This window comes from Puma concolor, chromosome B1 (assembly GCF_028749965.1).
Source record: "Puma concolor isolate L17-30 chromosome B1, mPumCon1.1.hap2, whole genome shotgun sequence".
In the NCBI taxonomy this organism is placed as follows: Eukaryota; Metazoa; Chordata; class Mammalia; order Carnivora; family Felidae; genus Puma; species Puma concolor.
The window spans coordinates 21,501,397-21,522,823 of NC_141670.1; the positions used below are offsets into that span (position 1 = coordinate 21,501,397).

The window sequence follows — 21,427 nt, forward strand, 5'->3', positions numbered from 1 at the left end:
TAAGTAGGTCAATGAAGGAAAGAAAAACAATTTGTTGAAAATGAGGTGATGATATTTGAGCCTAATTCTTTGTCTTTGGAGAAATAAAAGTATTTGTTTAGAGGTTGACAATTCTAACCAGGTTATTTTAAAAAGAAAAATAAATCTCCAGCTTCCAAATGTAAATAAGTTTTGGGGCACCTGGATGGCTCAGTTGGTTCAGTGCCAGACTTCAGCTCAGGTCATGATCTCATGGTTTGTGAGTTTGAGCCCTGCATCAGGCTCTGTGCTGATGGCTCAGAGCCTGGAGCCTGCTTTAGATTCTCTGCCCCTCTCCTGCTCGTTCTCTGTCTTCCTCTCTCTCAAAAAATGAATACACATTAAAAGAAAAAATGTAAATAAGTTTTAAGGTACCATAAGATTCCCATATGCATGACACATAGTTAAATATAACTGTAAACTTTCAGACCCATTAAGATAAAGAAACTAAAAAGAAGTTTTCCATAAGTAGAAATTTACATAATACAAATTATTCTAAATTAGCATATTAAATTTACTGGCATTAAATTAGTAGATAGGTTATAGTTAGGTCTTTAAGAGTTTCTCAGGTAATTTAAAAAAGTATTCTCTATGTTAAATATTCCTCCTGTTATAAATTCACAGCATTTACTTACCTCTCAATTCATTTCATAGTTTTTCAAATTACACTTCAACCAGTCCTTTCTCAAATGAATACAAATAACAAATAAATGAAGGTCACATTTGTGAAGGCATAGTGTGTTCTTTCTATCAGTTGCTCTCCACTTGCTTGCTACCTTAAATCTTAGTTTAAAAACCTGAAACATATTCACACAAGTATTCTGATAGGTTGAATATATAAATAAGGGTGGTGAGTGGCTGTGAGCAGTGTCATTTCCAGCCTGGCAAAGAAGGATGCTGCAGACTGATCCCAGAGGCTGGGGCAGGAGAAACAGCAGATTAAATATCTTAGAATCAAAAAAAGTCTGGAAACCACATTTCCAGGAGGTAGACGACTATCTCCCAATTGGATAATAGATTCCTAGAATTCATTCCATTGTTTCAAAGTTACTCTAAAAAAGAACTTTGATAGAAGGCTGATACAATGAGAATATTGTAACTCTTCAGGTCGTATTTAAATCTAAGAGCTGACAAAGAAAAATTCAAATTGTTTACTGATCCATCATATGCGGTTGTATTGGTTTATCAGGGGATTTGCCAGATTTTCTGACTTATTTAATAATTCCAATATTTTTATTTAATGGTTCAACAGTGTGCATCATGCACCCATTGATATTCTCTTAACATTTAAAATGTTCTGTTCATTGTTTTCAAAGAAAAGAAAAATGGTCTCAATAGAACTACGTATCTTGTTTGGAAACATTTAACTGGTATAAAGGGTATAACATCCAATGATGTCATAATGCTGTAACAGTCAAGAAAAAGAAAGGGTCATTGTAAAAGTGTCTATTAACTTTGCACATGCAGATTCCTCTCTCTAGAATGCTAATCCTCGTACTGTATAGATGGCTCCTTCTCACTTTGCAGATTTTAGCTTAAATGCCATCTTCTCAAAGAACTTCCAAGACTCCTTTACTAGGGCAGGTACCCTGAAAATTCTGTCCCTTCCCCCTGTCATACTCTTCCCTAGGTCCATACAGTCCTTCTTTGTATTATGCACCACAATTTAAAATTATTTTGTTTGTTCATTGGTCCTTTGTCTAACTCTCCCACAAACATGTAATCCCACACGGGCAGGGATCAAGTCCTAGCACAGATTCAGCATTCTCTTAGGACTGTGAAACGGACAAAGGAACACGTATCAGTAGCCCTGGGTCAGATCACTGACTATCAAGGAAGAACTTGTTTTATTTTTTTTTAATTTTTAAAAATTGTTTTTATTTATTTTTGAGAGAGAAAGGGACAGAGCGTGAGTGGGGGAGGGGCAGGGAGAGAGAGGGAGACACCGAATCTGAAACAGGCTCCAGGTTCTGAGCTGTTAGCACAGAGCCCAACACGGGGCTTGAACTCAGGAATGGCGAGATCATGACCTGAGCCAAAGTTGGATGCTTAACTGACTGAGCCACCCAGGCACTCCAGGAAAAACTTATTTTATATCTCAGTCCCCAACATTCCATTCTCAGAATCCCACCATTTAGGCAGATATATCTCTCCTCTGTGTTTCTAAAATTAATTTAAAACCTAGCACTGAAAATCAGTTTAGTAAAGACTTAATAATAGTCAAAAGGATTAACCCATCAACATTTTACCACATTTTCTTATGGAGTTCTCTGGATCCTTTTTACCTTAGAGGAAAATTCCAGTCAGTGACAGAACTGAAAGACTCTTTAGTATGTTTAATGCTTTTATTAATAAGTAAACAACACATTGCATCAGGTCCAGAAAACCAAATGCAGGTTGGCAGAATTCTTACTCGTGTCATATGGATTCAAAATATCTAATTCTACTTTGGAATGCACCAAATACACAGTCCTTTCCCCTAGAACACTTTTTATTTTTTAGATTTTATTTTTAAGTAATCTCTATACCCAACGTGAGGCTCAAACTCACAACCCAGAGATCAAGAGTCATATGCTGTTCCCACTGAGCCAGCCAGGTGCCCCTCCCCCAGAACACTTGTACGTGCACAGGTGTGTCACAGATTTGAAGAAAGATGACGTTTGTTGAGAGCTGATGGAATGACGATCTCCCGGGGTGGAACAGATAACATCGCTGACCTGCCACCAGCCTGAAGGGTATGGCAGTCCTCTGACCAGTTAATGCACACTGTTTTGTTTGGTTTAAATAGTTTTATCCATTTTAAAACATTTTAGATTTATAGAAAATTTGAGAAAATATGATACAGTTCCCATATAGCTTCTCACCCAATTGTCCACATCATTAACATCATATATTAGTACATCAATGAATCGATACTGATACATTATTAACTTAAGCCTATAGTTTATTCAGATTTCCTTAGGTTTTACTGAATATCTTTTTCTGTTTCAGGATCCCATCCAGAATACCACAGTCCAGGTTAAAGAAGAGTATGATTTTTAAAGGATATACAAATTAAGAAAAAACGTGAAATCTAATAACCAATAGAAAACTCATGGAATGCATTTCCTTTCTTGCTAGCTATTTTTCACTTAGGACAAAAATGAACGTGTAATCTCACCAGTATCTAAAATGTACAAATTGAAACATAGAATTTAACTGACGACCAATAGCTTTCTCAATGACAACAGGCAATGCCAAAGGTCTGATTGAACTGGTGGCACTTTATGTTGCTACCATTCTTTTTCCAAACAATGTGGCAAGTAACTTAAATTCCCTTGGTCTAGGCATGTGACTTTTGAGAATTTATATTAAGGAAATAATCCAAAATATAGGTAAAACGTGTATACACAATATGGGCAGCCATGTTAACAAAATTATTTATAATATGAAAAGTTGGGATCAGCCTAAAATTCCAAGCTGGGATGTGACAGAGTAAACTTTTACGCATTTCAGTGAGAATATTATGCCATGATTAAAAATCACAATAAACCAATGATAGACAATTATGTGGGGGAAAAAAACTGGAATCTGTGCATGCTGAATACAAGTAGGAAAAATAACTCGAAGGAAATTCAGCCTGTAAATTGGGTAGATTAGCATGATTTTTTTCCCTTCTCTTTTTGTCCAGTCTCCATTTTCACAATGTATGGTTTTCTTACTTTTATGGGAGAAAATCTTATAAATTGAAAAATGATTAGCAATTTAACAATCCTGTTATATAAAAAGGTAAATTTTAGTTCCAGATTTCTCCTGATTCTCTCAAAAGTAACAAGAAAATATTAACATGATTTTCTTATTACCTCTCCCCCTGCTATTTTAGTCCCATTTTTTCAAAGATTTTTAGCAGCTGAGAGCACTCTATTGTCAATTTAAGCTGAGGACCCCTCATTTTACAAGTGGGAGGGTCTCTGGCTGCTGATCAATTAAAAGATTAGGGCGAGATCTTCCACTTTATTAATGGAATAACTCAAGATTCTTTGCCAGCAAGTGAGGGCTCTTTCTTTCATAAAACAGTGGTCTCCAAACTCTTCTGATCATGGACCCATCAGTAAAACAATAATTTGAGACTGACATGCATTTTTATTTGTATTAGCTAATAAATATATTATATATGAAACCTTATATGTGAAACTTTATATGCATTTATATATATTTTATACTTTATATAGATTTCTATGTCTTCTATTGTAACTTTAAAAAAAAGAAACATTAAAAGAATAATATGTAAATGGAAGTGCTGCTATTTTTTCTCCATGTGCCAAGTGATATCCTGGCTACACCCACCCACTGTGGTGTCCACTCTCCATGCTAAAGCATGGTATACTGCCAAGAGTGTGGGCTTGATGATCAGAAGAACTTGGCTTTAGGGGCGCCTGGGTGGCTCAGTGGATTGAGCAGTTGAGCCTCCGACTTCAGCTCAGGTCCTGATCTCACGGTTCCTGAGTTCAAGCCCCGCCCTGCGTCAGGCTCTCTGATGGCAGCTCAGAGCCCGGAGCCTGCTTCGGATTCTGGGTCTCCCTCTCTCTCTGCCCCTTCCTTGCTCACACTCTGTCTCTGTCACTCTCTCTCAAAAATAAACAGATGTTAAAAATATTTAAAAAAAAGAAAGAAAGAAAGAAAAAGGGGAACTTTGCTTTGAATGTTAGCTCTGTCACATGCTAGTTCTTGATGCCCTGGAGTAATTAGCTAATGTTCAGAACCTACTGCTCCATTTGTAAAATGGTAATAAATAGTATCTATGTCACACAGTTGTAGGACTCGAATAAAGTGTATGTTTTTTTTTTTTTGTGTGTGTGGAAAAATCATCCAACAAATCGTGGGACAGCTGTAAATTCACTGTCCTCAATCTCGACTGCTCCCTCAATACTGTGACATTTCTTTTCTTTTTTTTATAAATTTTTTTACCTTTATTTATTTTTGATAGACAGAGAAAGAGCACTAGTCAGGGAGGGATAGAGAGAGAGAGACACAGAATCCGAAGCAGGCTCCAGGCTCTGAGCTGTCAGCGCAGAGCCCGACGTGGGGCTCGAACTCACAAACCGTGAGATCATGACCTGAGCTGAAGTCAGATGCTTAAGTGACTGAGCCACTCAGCCACCCCTTATTTTATTTTATTTTATTTTATTTTATTTTATTTTATTTATTTATTTTTTTAATACTGTGACATTTCTTCCATGTTTCATCATTTTATTTTCCTCACTCTCTCCAACCACTATTTCAAACCTCTGCTTTCCCACACCTCAATTAACCTACCTCCCTCTCATTCTTAGCTGATGATCTCGCATATAATTTTTTTTAATGTTTATTCCTTTTTGAGACAGAGCATGAGCAGGGGAGGGGCAGAGAGAGAGGGAGACACAGAATCTGAAACAGGCTCCAGGCTCTGAGCTGCCAGCAGAGAGCCCGACACGGAGCTCGAACCCACAAACTGTGAGATCATGACCTGAGCTGAAGTCAGACGCTTAACTGACTAAGCCACCCAGGTGCCCCAATCTCACATATAATTTTAGGGAGAATTTAGAAGGTACTTCAACTTCCACCAAGGCTATAAACACAACCTGCATCTCTACACACAACTACTTGTCTATATCAAATCATTTAGCAAATATTTGTTAAATACCTTTAATGGGTCAGACACTGCTCTAGGTATTGGTGATGGGTCAATGAACAAAACAGATAAAGTTCATGCCGTTGCAGAGCTTACGTTCTAGGAATGATATAAAATGAATATGGAACGAGTTACAGAATGATATGCTACGGAGAAAAATATAGCAAGGTTAAGGGTTATAGGGCATTCCAGGAATAGTTTACCCATTTTATAGAGTGATCATGGAAAGCCTCAAAGATAAGGTATCACTGGAGCAGAGACGAAGTAAGTAAGGGACTTGGTCACACAGTTATCTGTGGGAAGAATGTTCGAGGTCAAGAGAAAATAATCAGGTTTTGAGACCCCTGAGGGAAAAAACATGCTTAGCATATTGATGGAACAATATGCAAGGAGACTAATGTGACTAAGGCAGCACTGAAGAAGGTGAGAGAGGTGGTGTGGGGCCAGACCTTGTGCAGCCTTTTATTTATTTATTTATTTATTTAAAAAAATTTTTTTTTCAACATTTATTTATTTTTGGGACAGAGAGAGACAGAGCATGAATGGGGGAGGGGCAGAGAGAGAGGGAGACACAGAATCAGAAACAGGCTCCAGGCTCTGAGCCATCAGCCCAGAGCCTGACGCGGGGCTCGAACTCACGGACCGCGAGATCGTGACCTGGCTGAAGTCGGACGCTTAACCGACTGCGCCACCCAGGCGCCCCTTGTGCAGCCTTTTAAACTACAGTAGAGAATTATGTTTTTACTGTGAGTGAGCTCGGGTATCAAAGGGATGTGCTAAGCAGAAGAATGATATGATGTGCTTTCTAGTTTGAAAGGATCACTGTGGATACTTGATGAAAATATACAGAAAAAGGAAACTGGTTGAAGGGTTACTGCAACATACAGGCATGGGATGTTGGTGGTGGGGACCAGGGGTGAAGTAGCGGGGGGGGGTGGGGAATGAGCTCCGCGGTGCGTGCTTTGAGGGTATGCTTACAGACTCTGCTCAACGGGATGGGACGTGGGGTCTGAGAGCAGAGGAGTTGCCGCGGATGCCTCCCAGGGGTTTAAATGGAATTGCCATTACTGAGCTGGGAAAACTTTAAGAACAGGAAGATTCAGAGAGTGGGTGGGAAATCAGAAGTTTGATTCCAGGTACTTTGAATTTAAAATTTCTATTAGATGTCAAATACATAGCTGGAAATGAGTCTGGAATCCAGAAGAAAGGACCAGGCTAAGCATATTGGTTTTTGTTGTTTTTTTTTTGTTTGTTTGTTTTTTTTAGTATTTATTTATTCTTGAGAGAGAGAGGGAGAGACAGAAAATATTAATTTGAAAGCTGTTGCAATGAGATGATACATGAAGTCATAATGCAGATAAATAAGAGAAGTCCAGGGATTGATTTCTGGAACAATCCAATGCTTTAAAGTTCAGGAGATAATGAGAAATCAGCAATGGAGACCAAGATGGAAATGCCACCATGAATAAAAATGGAATTATTTGGATGAGAAAGTAAGTAAAAATACTCTGGAAAGAAAATAATGGCATGGTATATACAGGAAAATACATGTAATTAAAAACCACTAGAATATAAAGTGGGAAGCCAGAAATTTAGACAAGACTCATGTGTTGCCAAACGAGGGAGACTGGCCTCTGGTCTGTGGGACACGTAGAATAACTGAATACATAGAAGACATAGAATCGAAGAGTTAAAGTTGATTTTAGACCTCCAGCTTCAGGGTGAAGGATGGATTTTTACAGCGCTCTGGGAAGGGAGTGTAGGCAAGAATGTAAATAGTGAAACCCTATAGGAGACTGCAATGTCTCAAACAAAAGAGATGATTGAGATCCTGAATTAGGGTAATGATAAAGAAAGAAAGAAAGAAAGAAAGAAAGAAAGAAAGAAAGAAAGAAAGAAAGAAAGAAAGAAAGAAAGAAAGGGAGAAAGAAGGAAAGGAAGGAAGGAAGGAAGGAAGGAAGGAAGGAAGGAAGGAAGAAAGAAAGAAAGAAAGAAAGAAAGAAAGAAAGAAAGAAAGAAAAAGAAAGAAAATAAGAGAAAGAAAAGAAAAAGGGGTTGGAACCAAAAAAGAAAAATTAGGAAGTAAAAACATCAGCAGGATTTAGATATTGAGGGAGGGCCAAGGAAGCCAGAGAACTCTGGCAAGGCTGCCAAGCTTCCAGAAAGGTGGAGAGTTGGAAGGCTGAGCTGGATGGCAGTGGCATTAACCAGTAAAAGAAACAGATGAGTCATGGTCTGGGAAGGGAGAAGGGGGTGACTTCGGCTTTTGATGTGCTGCATTTGAAGTGTCAGTGGATTAAGGAGCCATGTTTGGCAGGGAGATATGTAAGTTTGCAACAGGAGAGGTCAGAGCCGGAAAGAGATTTGGGAATTGTCAATACAGAGGTTATAGATAAAGAACCAGAAAGGATAAGATCATCCAGGACAGGAGTCAGCATTCTCCTTCAAACCTACAACTAAGGCCAGGAGGGCAGTAAGAGAGATAATAGGAAAGAAGCAAACATGGCAGGGGGAAGGAAAAAGGGGTAGGAAACAAAAATAGGTAGAGAGTAGAAGAAAAAAAGGCTGTATGTACAGCATTTTAGGCCAACCATACCATTAATTCTGTGCAAATACCTGTGGTTTTATTTTTAATATCCTTTCCCAGGTCATACAGCATTTTTACCAGCCTTCTGACCACAGATGCATTTCAAACAGATTACTTCCGGGAACAATTTGCAACAATGCCTAGACCTATCTTTTTTTTTTTTTTTTTAACCTGGCCAACTAAAACCACAACATTATTGCCGGAACAAAGTTTATTTCAGTTCAACAAACATGTACTGACTAAGTGCCAACAGTATAGAAATAAGTAAGGCATAGTCCTCTGCACCCAACTTTTAACCAGGGTGAAAGACTTAGAAACAAATACTTAGTCAGAATGATCTTTTCACAATATAAATTTGACCCTATCACTCTACTTAAAATCTTCCGTAGCTGAGACTGCTATTTTTCCCCCAATGTCCACAATTTGCTTCTTCTGACATGGTTAATATGGTTAACATGGCCACTGAGAATAAAGACTAGATTCCTAACCTTCTGTGCAAGTAAATGTGGCCATATAACTAAGTTCTAAACTAAGTGGAAATGGCATCGCAACTTCCAGAAAACATCCTTAAAGAGAGGGACACTTACTTCTACTCCTCTATCCTACTTTCTTTGACCTGCTGTCTGGAAGGTAGACATGATGGCTGGAACTGGAGCACCCATCTTAGGCCAAGAGGTGATGTTGGAAACGGAGGATACACAATAAGCTGTGGACTGGCTACAGACTTTGAATATAGAGAGGATTAGTTACATTGTTATTTTGTTATTATTGTTTCTGGTGGCGAACAGCCAATTAATATACTGTTAGTGTGATAATTATAGCTATATCCACCTTCAGCTCTATCCATCCATTCATCCACCCTGCTGTCTGACTCTTAAGTAGAAATGGAACACACCACAGAATTAGGATCAGAAATATAATACTAACCCAGTGCAAAAATAATATTTACAAAGTGAAAATTCAAGTATTTACCAACAGACACATTAATGTAAACAAAGCAATACACTCACTAAGTGCAACATTAACAAAAAGACGTAAAGTTCATTCTTCAGACATCAGTATTATTGATTTCCAACTTCAAGATAACTTTACTAATATTTCAACTTACTTCTTTTGAAGGATTCATTGGTAATGTAAAGATAGTTTTCCAATATGACCAGACGAACATTGCAAAAAGTAGATGATAAGCAATCAGGCACACAACTAAAATGAGAAAAACATAATTATCATTAAAATATGCAAATACACATTAAAATCTTAGTATTCACAAAAGATCTGCTTGTTCTAAATGAAACAAATTCTTCAATAACTTAATTATTTCATATCCCATGATTAGAAAGCTCTCATCTGTAGACACCCCCAATCTATTAGCCAAATGGCTAGAGAGACCTTTCCTATATTATAAAAGTCAGGCAGCTGTGCCTTCAACTTTAAATAATAAACACAGCATTAAAAAAATGTTAAAACTTCAGGCTTAAAGAACTTCACTGACGAAGAATAGCAAAACCAGTTCCTATCTGAGGAGGTATTTGCTAATTTGGCTTAGGTGTAGTCAAATCTGTTGGCACTGATTGTTCTAATAACTATATATTTAAACAGAGACCATCTGGACAAAGAGAGATTTCCTCCAACAGGAGTTCAAGTGTCTTGTTTACCACATGGGACAACTTTTAAGAAAAGTATACTTTGTTCAAGCAATGTATATAAACACACTTTGTATGGTGTTTTAGTTGTGAAATACTGTATTAGGCAAGCACAAAATATTCTGTATGTGGTGATAATGAACAATTCTGGAAAATACACTAATATATAAATAAATTCTATAAGAGACAGTTGAATAAAATGTTAGTTTAAAACACAGCATGCTTGGTATTTTAAACTGTATGACAATTTCTTACAGCATGATGATACACATAGAATCATTTAAAAATTCAGTAATCCAATGAGGCACTTAAATCAGTGTGAAATGGCTGCAGCTAATGATATTTTCCATGAACTATATGGATGACTCAGGAATGGGGTAATACTCTGAGTTGAAACAGGAGATTGTTGATATTCCTGTATTTTGAAGCCACCAAGAATCTTTGGCACAATGGCTACCATTTCAAGGGAGAGGTCTTTGCCAAATGTCTAACAGAGTTCAGTCTGGGGACTGAGAGAAGTCTTTAACCCCACCATGACTCCACATTCTCAAAGTATAATTTATTAATTCCAACCAACTCTACAGGAATACTATTTTTAAAAAACTACTTTTACAATTTCACATCTAAAACAATAACAAAACATATCTTACCTTGTTCTCCAACGTTTTCCATGGACACTATAGAAATAAGCAGAAAACAGAGGTTAGTAGTAGATTACGACATTTACGGCAAACAACAGAGCCTGACGGAGACATAGGTCACTTGAGTAGGTTAATAATTTGGCTCCCCTTCAAACCAACATCGTTAAATATTTGTTCAATTTTATTTAGAGGAGAGGTGACTACTGCTGGGGGACAGGGTGGAGAAGGAAGGCTGGTATTGTTGGTATTTCAGCCCTGACGCCACACAGAAAACAACCCATCAGGCGTCTCCTTGTGGGTCTTATTCCTATATCAATTACTTTCTTAGCCTTCCTCCCGAATCAGGGTTCAGATAAAAGCAGTGTTCTCCATGTGAGGACATTTTCAGAGGCATGTATTGTTCTTTACAAGTTGGCAACTGCCTTCAGATAACTCTCCAGGAAGACTAAAATGTTGGATCCATGGCACATGCTCTGGTCAAATTTCTAGAAGGGCAAATTGTTATGCCCAATGGCTAATGGCTCCCGAGTGTACAATGAGAGATGCAGGTAATGTGCCTGAGAGACTGTCATCTTTGAGGGGCTTATAAATACCCCAAGGTAGATGAGGTCGCTAGATTAGGGACCGTTCAGCTGAAATGAGCTGGGACAAGAAACAGTATCTAGAAATAACCCGGGCACTTGTCCTACCTCCTATATTGTGTGCTTGTTTTGTTTCCCATTTGGTCTTCCTCCATTTGTACTAAAGTCCATTTTGGAGGTTTTGGCCTATCTCAAAGTTGGAAGTTGTAGCCAGCAAAGATTTGATATTTCCTGGAATTTAATTTCATTGCCTTAAGAAGCACTGGAACCAGAGTGTAATGTTGTGAAAGATTTTTAAGATCATCTGATCCAACAAACATCCTTCCCAAGAGAGCTACTGAATGTTAGTTTAGGGTTTCTAGAGGCAGCAGGAGCCCGTGGTTTTGGAGTAAGTCCATTCCATTATTGGACTGCTCTAAAGAATGATTACAGCATTATAGTGTGCTGAAATTAGTCTCTTTGTGGCTTCTTCCTATGGTATCCAGGCTTCTAACATGTAGCATTAAACAGAAAATCTAAATGACAGACCTTCACGTATTTAAAGTTATTGAGTCTCCATGAAATTTTCTCTTTTAGTCCAAATATTACATGACTTCCAGATCTCTCGCCAACCTTGATGTGGCTCCTTTAAATACAGTACTTCTTTGATTCTCAATTTCCTTTAACGTTTTTTTAACATTTTTTAAAATTTATTTTGAGAGACAGAGAGAGAGAACACACGCATGTGAGCAGGGGAGGGGCAGAGAGACAGGGAGAGAGAGAATCCCAAGCAGGATCGGTGGTGACAGCACAGAGCCAATGCAAGGCTTGATCTCACCAAGTGTGAGATCATGACTTGGGCCGAAATCAAAAGTCAGATGCTTAACCACTTGAGCCACTGAGGTGCCCCTCCTTTAACATCTCTAATGCCCAGAATGGGACAGGCAGACAAGATGGTGACCATGCGAACACCTTTGATATTATCACTATGGGTCACAATTTTAATTTTCACTTCAAAAGTTTATTTGCCTAATTTCATCTGGCATTAGCCTAATTACTTTCTGGTCTGTACCCTACAGTGGTAATATTTTGCTTTAGAGATTTCTAACTTTCCAATATCCCTGGGAATTTAAACCTCTTCGCCAACTAACTGCGGTACAACTAGGCAACAAGGACTCTGACTTGTTGAAAAAGCCTAAGGAATCCCCACACTTTCTTGGCACTGATGGCGTACAGGAAGAGAGCAAGTGAGGATGGTAAATCATCATCCGAGTTATCAAAGATGTTCCCGTTTGCCGCGAGCACAGTGATGGCCTTCAAGGATTCCATCTTGGAGTCTGGAACCAGCCTAGACACTGCAAGGCTGGCGGACTGGGTCACCAGTTCTGGTTTCCAGATGCCCTGTCCTCCTAGCGCTCCCCTCCCTCATTACTCATTCCTCTAAGAAATGGAATGAGGCGTCCGAGAAAAGGCTGAGTGGTCAGTTATCAGTTCAGAATTACTAAGAGTGAGACTTTCCGTTGCAGTATTATCTTTAAAAAAACTCTTGGGTAGGGGCGCCTGGGTGGCTTGGTCGGTTAAGCGTCCAACTTCGACTCAGGTCATGATCTCACAGTCCGTGAGTTCGAGCCCCGCGTCGGGCTCTGTGCTGACGGCTCAGAGCCTGGAGCCTGTTTCAGATTCTGTGTCTCCCTCTCTCTCTGCCCCTCCTCTGTTCATGCTCTCTCTCTCTCTGTCTCAAAAATAAATAAACGTTAAAAAAAAATTAAAAAAAAAAAAAAACAAGTCTTGGGTAAAAATAAAACGTAAAATCCAGGTTGAAGATTGAGATTATGGGCCAAAGCAATAACCCCTAATACACAAAAGGGTAACAAACTGCTTCTTGATTCAAACCTGGCTTGACTAAACATTCTTAAAAATGTATGCTAAAAAAAAAATGCATACCCTCCCTTACCTCTTTTGCATGCATTATCAAGCAATCATTTAATACAGGGGTCAGTAAACTACAGTCCTGTTCCAAATACAGCCAGCCCCCTATTTCTGCAGACAAGTTTTTACTGGAACACAGACATACCCATTTGCTTACGTGGCTATTTTTGTGTTATAATGGCAGAGTTGGGTAGGTGTGACAGGGACAGTATGGCCGTATTTCCTAAAATATTTACTGTCCAATCCTCTATAGAAAAAGTTTTCCAACCCCTGTATATTAGAATTCTTCAGAGAAACAGACCAACACCCCCCCCCCCCACACACACACACACACAGTGAGAGGAAGAAAAGGGACTGACTGAATTTAAGGAACTGGCTCACATGATTATAGGTACTGACAAGTCTGAAATCTGAAGAGCAGGACGGCAAGCAGAAAACCCAGGGAAAAGTTAATGCTGCAGTCTTGGGTCCAAGGCAACCTCAAGGCAGAATCTTTCTTCAGGGAACCTCAATCTTTTCTTTTAAGGTCTTCAACTGATTAGATAAAGTCCACCCACATTATGGAAGGTAATGTGCTTTACTTAAAGTCTATTGATTTAAATGTTAATCACATCTAAAAAATACCTTCATAGAAACATCTAGACTGCTGTTGAACTAAACAACTGGCCATCATAGCCTACCCAGGTTGACACAAAATTCATCATCACACCCTGATGTTATAATTGAGTCTTATTCCAGAAATCTACTAAGAATATATGTGTTGATCTTTTATATCATTTCTCAAGTGGTTACTATTTATTATATGATTATTATTTATTATAAAGCAATAAGTCAGAACTACATATAGCAACATAACTATGTACCTCCTAGAGAGAAACTAATAATAAAATCCCTTTTCATACTCTAAAAACCCAACTACAAATAATCTCATCGAAATTAAATTTACTTATACATCCTTATGATTGTTTAGGATGCTATCAAATCCTATTTTCTAAACAGCTCTAAAAATATTAGAGCAGATTTAGTCTCAATTGATTTAAATTCAATCTTGATTTAAAGCAGGGAATCATGTCAAAGATCATTCTAGTCCTATATTGTCACCAAGTAATTTTTTTTTTAAATTGGCTTTGGTGATTATACATTAAGAGTTGGTTATCAAGAAGTATATCTATTGATAAGAAGCAGCCCAGTAAGCTGCTGTTAACTTAAATCTAGCTCGACTTTCAGTCATAAGTACCTCCAAAATCCAAAACTTCAGATACTAAAATACGCCTTCATAGTAGGAAAAAAAAAAGCACTTTCCCCCTTAAATTAGCAAAGAACAGTTATGTAATTGTTGCTAGAACAATTTGGTTTTTAGGTACTTTCACTGCAGATGTATGCTGCTGTGATCTTTCTATTTCTTAGTCTGAAGTTTATTTGTCTTGCCTTCAAATTCAAACTCTCTTTTATGGAGGAATAACTTACCTACACTGCATATACACAGTAACTTTTCTATATAAATCCACAGCAGTATTTCCAAATTCAGTTCGACACAGATACATCTCAGACCCATATATGCAGTCTAATAATGAAGGATGCCAACCAAAACTAAAAATTTGGTTCTAATGAATGAAGTGTAAGAACAACTTTATAGCCAAGCTCTATTTTTTTTTTTTTTTTTTTTTGGCGGGGGGCAGGGGCGAAGGGAGCTTATCTTTAACTCATTTATAGAAAAACATCCACTAACTACTCTATGCTTATACTATGGGGGATAAAATAGAAAATGTGATTCCATCCCTGTGCTCAAAGAACTTAAAGTTTATGAGATCATTTTAACTGAAAGTTAAAACTAACTGAAAAAACAAGGAAAGTTTTTAAGGCATTGTGAATTAAGTCATCGAAGCAGTTGAAAATCAAAAATAGTAGTAGCAATACAAACATGCTTTACTATCTCCTGTCTGAACCAAGTCTCTCCTTTGACCTCATATCTCGGGCTGCTATCCCATTTTTCTGGACTTTTCACAAGAAAACTTATTTAAAAAAATTTTTTTAATGTTATTTATTTTTGAGAGAGAGAGAGAGAATGGGAGAGGGGCAGAGAGAGACAGACACACAATCAGAAGCAGGCCCAGGCTGTGCACTAACAGCAGAGAGATCGACGCGGGGCTCGAACTCACAGACCACAAGATCAGAACCTGAGCTAAAGTCGGACGCTTAACTGACTGAGCCACCCAGGTGCCCCACAAGAAAACTTATGTTAGCGATCATCCCAATGCAACGTCTCTACCCCCTCTAACTTCGTGTTAGTTCCTGAACCAACTCCAGCTGGCTTTTCAGCCCCATATTCTACTGCTATCACTCCTGTTCAGGTCACCATAGCCCTCTTGCTGCTAATTCTCAATACTCAAGTTACTCTAACAGAACTAATTATGCTCTTTTTGTTTGCCAAATTAACAGTGAATTCTCCGACTAAACTGGCCGGTGGGAACCCCTTGACTAAACTGGCCGGTGGGAACCCCTTGACGTGGGATCCTTTGTTCCTTCAGCTACTTCCCAAGAAGATCTAGCTCATTGTTCAGGTTATTACAGATCAGAATGTGGGTGGTACATGACAGATCATTCCTGTGAATACTAGCGACACTGCTACCAGACCAGCTTAATGACAGACCTAAGAAAATACAGTATTCCGATCAATATTTCCAGCTGAATTCCAACTGCATTCCTTTCTTCCTAACAAATGTGTTCTAATTAATTTCTGTATACCAGATCTACTTACATTTTACGTCTTTATTAAACTGTGTCTTTCCTTTGTTATCCTCAGACGTCACTGTGATTTTATTGACAACCGCAGTCCATGCCTTCCTCGCTGACCTCATCTCATGCCCCCTCCCCTTCTTGGGCAGAAGGCTTCAGCCACTCCAGGCTGTCTTGCTTCTTGAAAGTGCTAACATCGTCCCGTCTCTAGATCCTCTGCACTTGCATTTAACTGGTTGGTAGGAGACCCGGACTCTGGTCCAATCTTCCTAATATGTGTGACTTTGATCACGATATTCAGCTGATCTGTGCTTTGATTTTGTTGTTTAAACAAAAACTTGTACTTTACCTGGACAGTTCCTCTGGCTCTAAAATTATCCTCAGTCCTACACTGTCTGATGTATTCTGACTTTTAAAAGACACGGAGAAAAGTCACTCTTCAAATAAATTTATCAGTGGGTTTATAGGAACTGTTTTGTCAAGGACAGAGTGGTAGCTTCAGAACAGAAACGAAGAGAAAGGATAAGGCCTCATAAGGCAGAACTTCCCAACACATGGCTTCCAACTGGGCTCCAGACTAACATCCTAACAGCCCTAACCACAAACATCATGCCAGGGAGTCTACAGTCCTCCCTGGATCCCCACACAATTCCTTAAAAACTCATTTTATAATAGGAAAGCCATCATCTCTTTTAAAATGGAAACTGATAACGTCATCTCACTAAAAGCCCTCCCATGGCTTTGCACTGAATTTACAATAAAGTCCAATCTCCTTTACATAGGCCTCCATGGTCGACCATGATCTATCTGGCTCCTACTTACGTCCCCAAGACCACGTCTCATCACTCATCCTGCTGTGCACTAAGCTGCAAACAGGCTGGCCTTCTCTTCCTAGAACATACTAAACCTTAGTGTCTTTACCCTGTCTGCAAAGCTCTTCCCCAGCTCCTTTGTTGGCTAGCTCTTTATCATCCTTCAAATTACGATTTCCATGTCAGTTTCTCACAGAGGCCCTCCTCTCCAGTTCACCGCTGCGATCATCACAATATACTGTTTCTTTCTGAGCACTTAGTGCAATCTGCTAGAGGTTTCTTTCCCATGTCTCTCACTGAGGTTTGAGTCCTGGCTCTGCCCCCTGTTTGAGGTTTTATCTTGGCCAAGTTACTTAGCCACTCTGAGCTTTATCTCAATATTTATCCCACTGGGCTGTTTTATGAATTAAACTACATGAGGTACATAAAAGTACCCAGAATAGAACCTGGTGTTAAATAGCAGGGCTCGATAAATGTTAGCTGAATATGGAACATAAGTATCACAAAAGAGGGAAGTGTCAGGAGTATGCGTTCCCCAAAGTTTGGTGTTAAATGCCTTATAAACAACCTGGAGTAACAAGTATACACTGCATTTTTAGCTTGCAGGAATGCCACAAATTTCTGGAGGATGCAATGAGAAGTTGAGGGAAAGAAGTTGCTGGAAGAGTTTTTCGTGCGAATAAGCAGAAGAATGCAGGTGAATTACAGTGGGGGCAAATTAATATGAGGAAAACTAAAGTGACTGTTTATTTTACTGTTTATTAATTTTTGTGTGTGAGAGAGAAAGAGTGCAAGTGGGGGGTGGGAGAAGGGGTGGAGAGAGAGAGGGAGACACAGGATCTGAAGTAGGCTCCAGGCTCTGAGCTGTCAGCACAGAGCCCAACAAGGGGCTCGAACCCAAGAACCATGAGATCATGACCTGAGCAGAAGTCAGACGCTCAACTGACTGAGCCACCCAGTGGCCCCTAAACAAGTGATTCTTTAAACTGTATTTTCTTTTCCTGCCCCTTCCAGAGCTCCTTTCTTGCCAATCTCTCCCTCCTGCATCCCGCCCCCACGCCCACCATGCCCTGTCCAGGTTCTGAGAGAGCCTGACACACATCAGAATCTCTGTATCAGGACTGGAGCTGCATCACTGTGGGGAAAGTCAGCCTTCCCAGGTGGTTTAATGCATTCCTCCTGCCTCTAACCCAGAATTTATTTCTAACAAACTGTACTGAGCTAAACCATGTGCTAGAAATTACCAAAACAACCACGCAAGACTGGAAAACCTTTCCCAGAAAACGGCACAATGCAACCTCAAACACAAAAGATGAACCAGAGTCAGCCAGACAATATAAACCACGAGACAGGAAGTCGCTACCTTAAAAATAGGATATAGTCCAAAAGGTTATGCAAGGCATTTGTCATCTGGGTGGTGAGGTTTCCATATTAGCCATCAAAAGCTTTTCTAATGCATAACCCACCTGCAACTATATTGCAAAATTATAAACGAACAATGTTACAAAAAATTAGAAATTCTGTGGAGAGAAGCCTTTTGAACGGAAACAACCACACTCACTTCCTTTCCACAAGTATAGACAACAGCCAGGAGTCCTGGATTAGCTGGTTTGGGAAAGTACTACACACTGAGAGGCTTCAACACCAGAGAACTGTTTTCTCAGTTCTGGAGACTAAAAGTCCAAGATCAAGGTGTTAGAAGGATTGGTTTCTCCATAGGCCTCTTTCCTTGGCTTGCAGATGACTCATCTTCTCTCTGTATTTCACATCATGTTACCTCTGTACATCTCTATAACTAAATTTCCTCTTCCTAGGACACCAGTCGGATTAGGACCCACCCCAGTTAACTTAATTATTTTAACCTAATTATTTCTTTAAAGGCTCCATCTCCAAATACTGTCATATTCTGAAATCTTGCAGGTTAGAATTTTAAGCTATGGGTTGTGGGGAGACACAATACAGCCCCTAACACTCTCCAAATAAGACTGAAGTTCAAGCAGGGTGAAGTCTGGTGAGAGTGAGAGGGCATCGGTGGGCTGGTGAGGGGCAGGAGTCCAATGTCAAGGGGTGAGAAGAAACTAAAGGAAGGGATAGTATGCTGAATGCTTACTATATGCTGGGGATTGTACTAATATTTTTTAAATGTTTCTCTCATTTAAGCCTTATAGCATCTGTCAGGGAGGTATTATTATAATTTTAAAAGTCAGGAAGATAGTCTTACAGAGGTAAAATAACTTTTCTAATGTTATTCAAGTCATAACATATGGAGCTAGGATCTAAATATAAGTCTGCCTGACTCCAAAATTCTTTCAAGGATTCCACGTGGCCTCCTGGGCTCTGATTACACACCCCCTGGGCTTCTCTGTCCAGGACAGCCGTTCCTCCTTCGTCGCTCTCACATCCTACTGGCCTGCTTAATACCATGTGGCTCCCTGTCACTTCTGATTCGGGACGTACTGGAGAGCAGGGTTTAAAATGTCCTCTTTGCCACCCTTCTTCCAACAACTAACTTAAACACAACCTAGAACCAGATCGTTTTACAAACTTTGGACACAAATAACTTAAATATTTGGTCATATTTCAGGGTAGTAGTTGGACCCTGGCTTTCCTGAGTTCTCAATTCAGGAACTGGGGAGGACACTGAACCTCAGGCCCCTAGGACAGGAGTGAGACAGCGATGCAGGAAAGATTAGGAGATGGGACCGGGGTTTGCTGATCCCTCGTCAGCAGTAGTGGGAAAGAAGGATCATTTTTGAGGTCAGCACTCCCCAGCGCACACACCCTTATGGTACGTCTCCCACTTGTAGAAACTGGCCATGAAGACAGACACAACTTTCATCTCTCTGAAATGGTAATTTGTATTTCTTACACATCAAAATCCTCCCAGTTAGAAGTATTTTTCTCTCTCTCAAGAATCTATCTTAGCAACTTGACCATATCACTGCTCCAGATAGCTAAGAAGCTCTAATCTACAGAAACAGTGTAAAATGCAACTTACCCAACTGAAAGCTGGGAACACACACTTGAATCATTAAGAATGTGTAGATCTTTCATTACATCAATTTTTAAAGGGAAGTCCCATGATTTTAACTTTGTCCCATGATTATGGCCCTGAAAAACTTACTGCCACTTTCCCCTTGGCGAAGAGGAGGGCAACTCCTAAATCACGGACTGTACTAAGCAGTGCAGTTAAATAAGGAAATCTGATCTCAGGGTTGGTCCCCTGATCTTTGTGTCCTCCTTTCAAGGCTTACTCAATGGAATCCTATAATCCCCAGTCTCAAATTAAAATAGAAGAGATTCCCCGTGCCAGCAAGTTGTGCAGATCTCAGTGCACACAGAGTTACTCATCCTGTTAGAGAGAATCGTATGGGCCCTCCCTCTTCCACACATGGCCATAATCACCTCAAATACCTACAGTGCCTGGGTCTTTTCAAGACCAACTGCCTCTCTTTCCAATTCCAGATGCCCTTGTTTGGGTTGGGCCTGGCAGGCATGGCTGATTCCTGTGAACCATGCAAGGCTCTAGAAGACACCACACCCCTGCAAAGTCCCACCTGGTTCCCGTGTAATGGTTGCCCACTATGAGGAAGACAGTCAAATAGGGATTTCAGATCCTGAAAACGTTTCCTACACTGGTCAGAAACAAGGTTGTCAAGTTGGAGGGGCGTTCATGATTACACTGTCCAACGTAAACTATCATCTTTCCTACACGTTTATATACATATTTATTTATGGGTAGCAAGCAAAAATGCCACTTGTGGTGTGGTTATTTTGGCACTTAAAAATGTGTATGATAATACAGAAATAATTTTTGTAGTATATCTTTAATGTCATTAGATCAATCTCATTATCTGGGAGAATCATCACAGAGGACAATACTGAGAGTACTTTGTCTTCACTACCAAACATTAGCTGTCTTGATTAAGTAGAAAAATTAATGCTTATTTGCTTCTACAAGGAAACGGGCAACCTTCTAAAACCTCCTACAGTTAGCAACTACATGTCGAGTACTAAATGACCAGGATAACTATTACACAGTGCATTAATACGTTTAAAAATTAAACAAATATTTCTACGCTTGTGTAAATTCTTTGGCATTTATGCAGTACTCCAGAGGAAGAAACTGTAGAAAGCTGTGATTCCAACGTTTGTCTACGAGGCTCATCAGAATAGAATTCACAGCAGCACCCCTGAAGGGAGAAATCAAAAGATTTAAAACAACATCAGCACCAGCAATAATTCCTGCAGTATTGCACTGGGTCACAATGTCTATTCGCACACGCAAGGGTATCAAAGGGGGACTCATCCTTCAGTACTGAGTCACTAGGAAGCACTATTTTCTCTTGTAACTTCACGGCCACATATTCACATAGTAAACCCACACACACAATCTTTCTTTGATCTCAGCTTGAATTAGTACTTCCCTTCTTACTTGCAAGCAGCCATCCCTTTGCCCTAGACTGCAATTACTCACACGGCACCAGCAGTCTACACCTGACAGTGACTGCAGCAATGTACATTCAGTTGCAGCAAACTTGATACAATTTGACATAATCATAAATTGGCAGTCCGCAGATGAAAAATCTTCACTGCCTCTGCTGTATGATCCATTATATTACAATAGTGCAATAGTATACAAATACCGCCAATCATATGCAGACATATTCATTCATGTACGTAGGAAGTTCTAAAATTTGTGTACAGAATTGAGTAAGACAGTCATCAATATTTGGAATGAGTCTCTTCCTTGCTCATTGTGTGAGCTGCATCCTGTTTCCTGCCTGGATCTCTCCCCAGTTGTACGTACTGATTTTTGCTTCTGTTTGTAAACCATTTTCACTTACCCTA

The 21,427-nt window shown here is 39.5% G+C and overlaps 1 protein-coding gene across 2 annotated transcripts in view; it reads right to left on the reverse strand.

The window, feature by feature from the left end:
* Positions 1-21,427, reverse strand: part of ZDHHC2 (zDHHC palmitoyltransferase 2) — a 70,854-nt gene that overhangs the window by 35,898 nt on the left and 13,529 nt on the right. The window contains exons 1-3 of one of the 2 annotated variants that reach the window (XM_086703281.1): positions 19,575-19,737; positions 10,549-10,575; positions 9,364-9,458 (exon numbers count right to left, since the gene is read on the reverse strand). In XM_086703281.1, the coding sequence (XP_086559407.1) occupies positions 9,364-9,458; positions 10,549-10,575; positions 19,575-19,608 (156 nt within the window). In that variant the 5' untranslated portion in view covers positions 19,609-19,737. Of the gene's footprint in view, positions 1-9,363; positions 9,459-10,548; positions 10,576-19,574; positions 19,738-21,427 lie in introns of those variants that run through there. The other variant, XM_086703280.1, reaches the window with a different exon arrangement.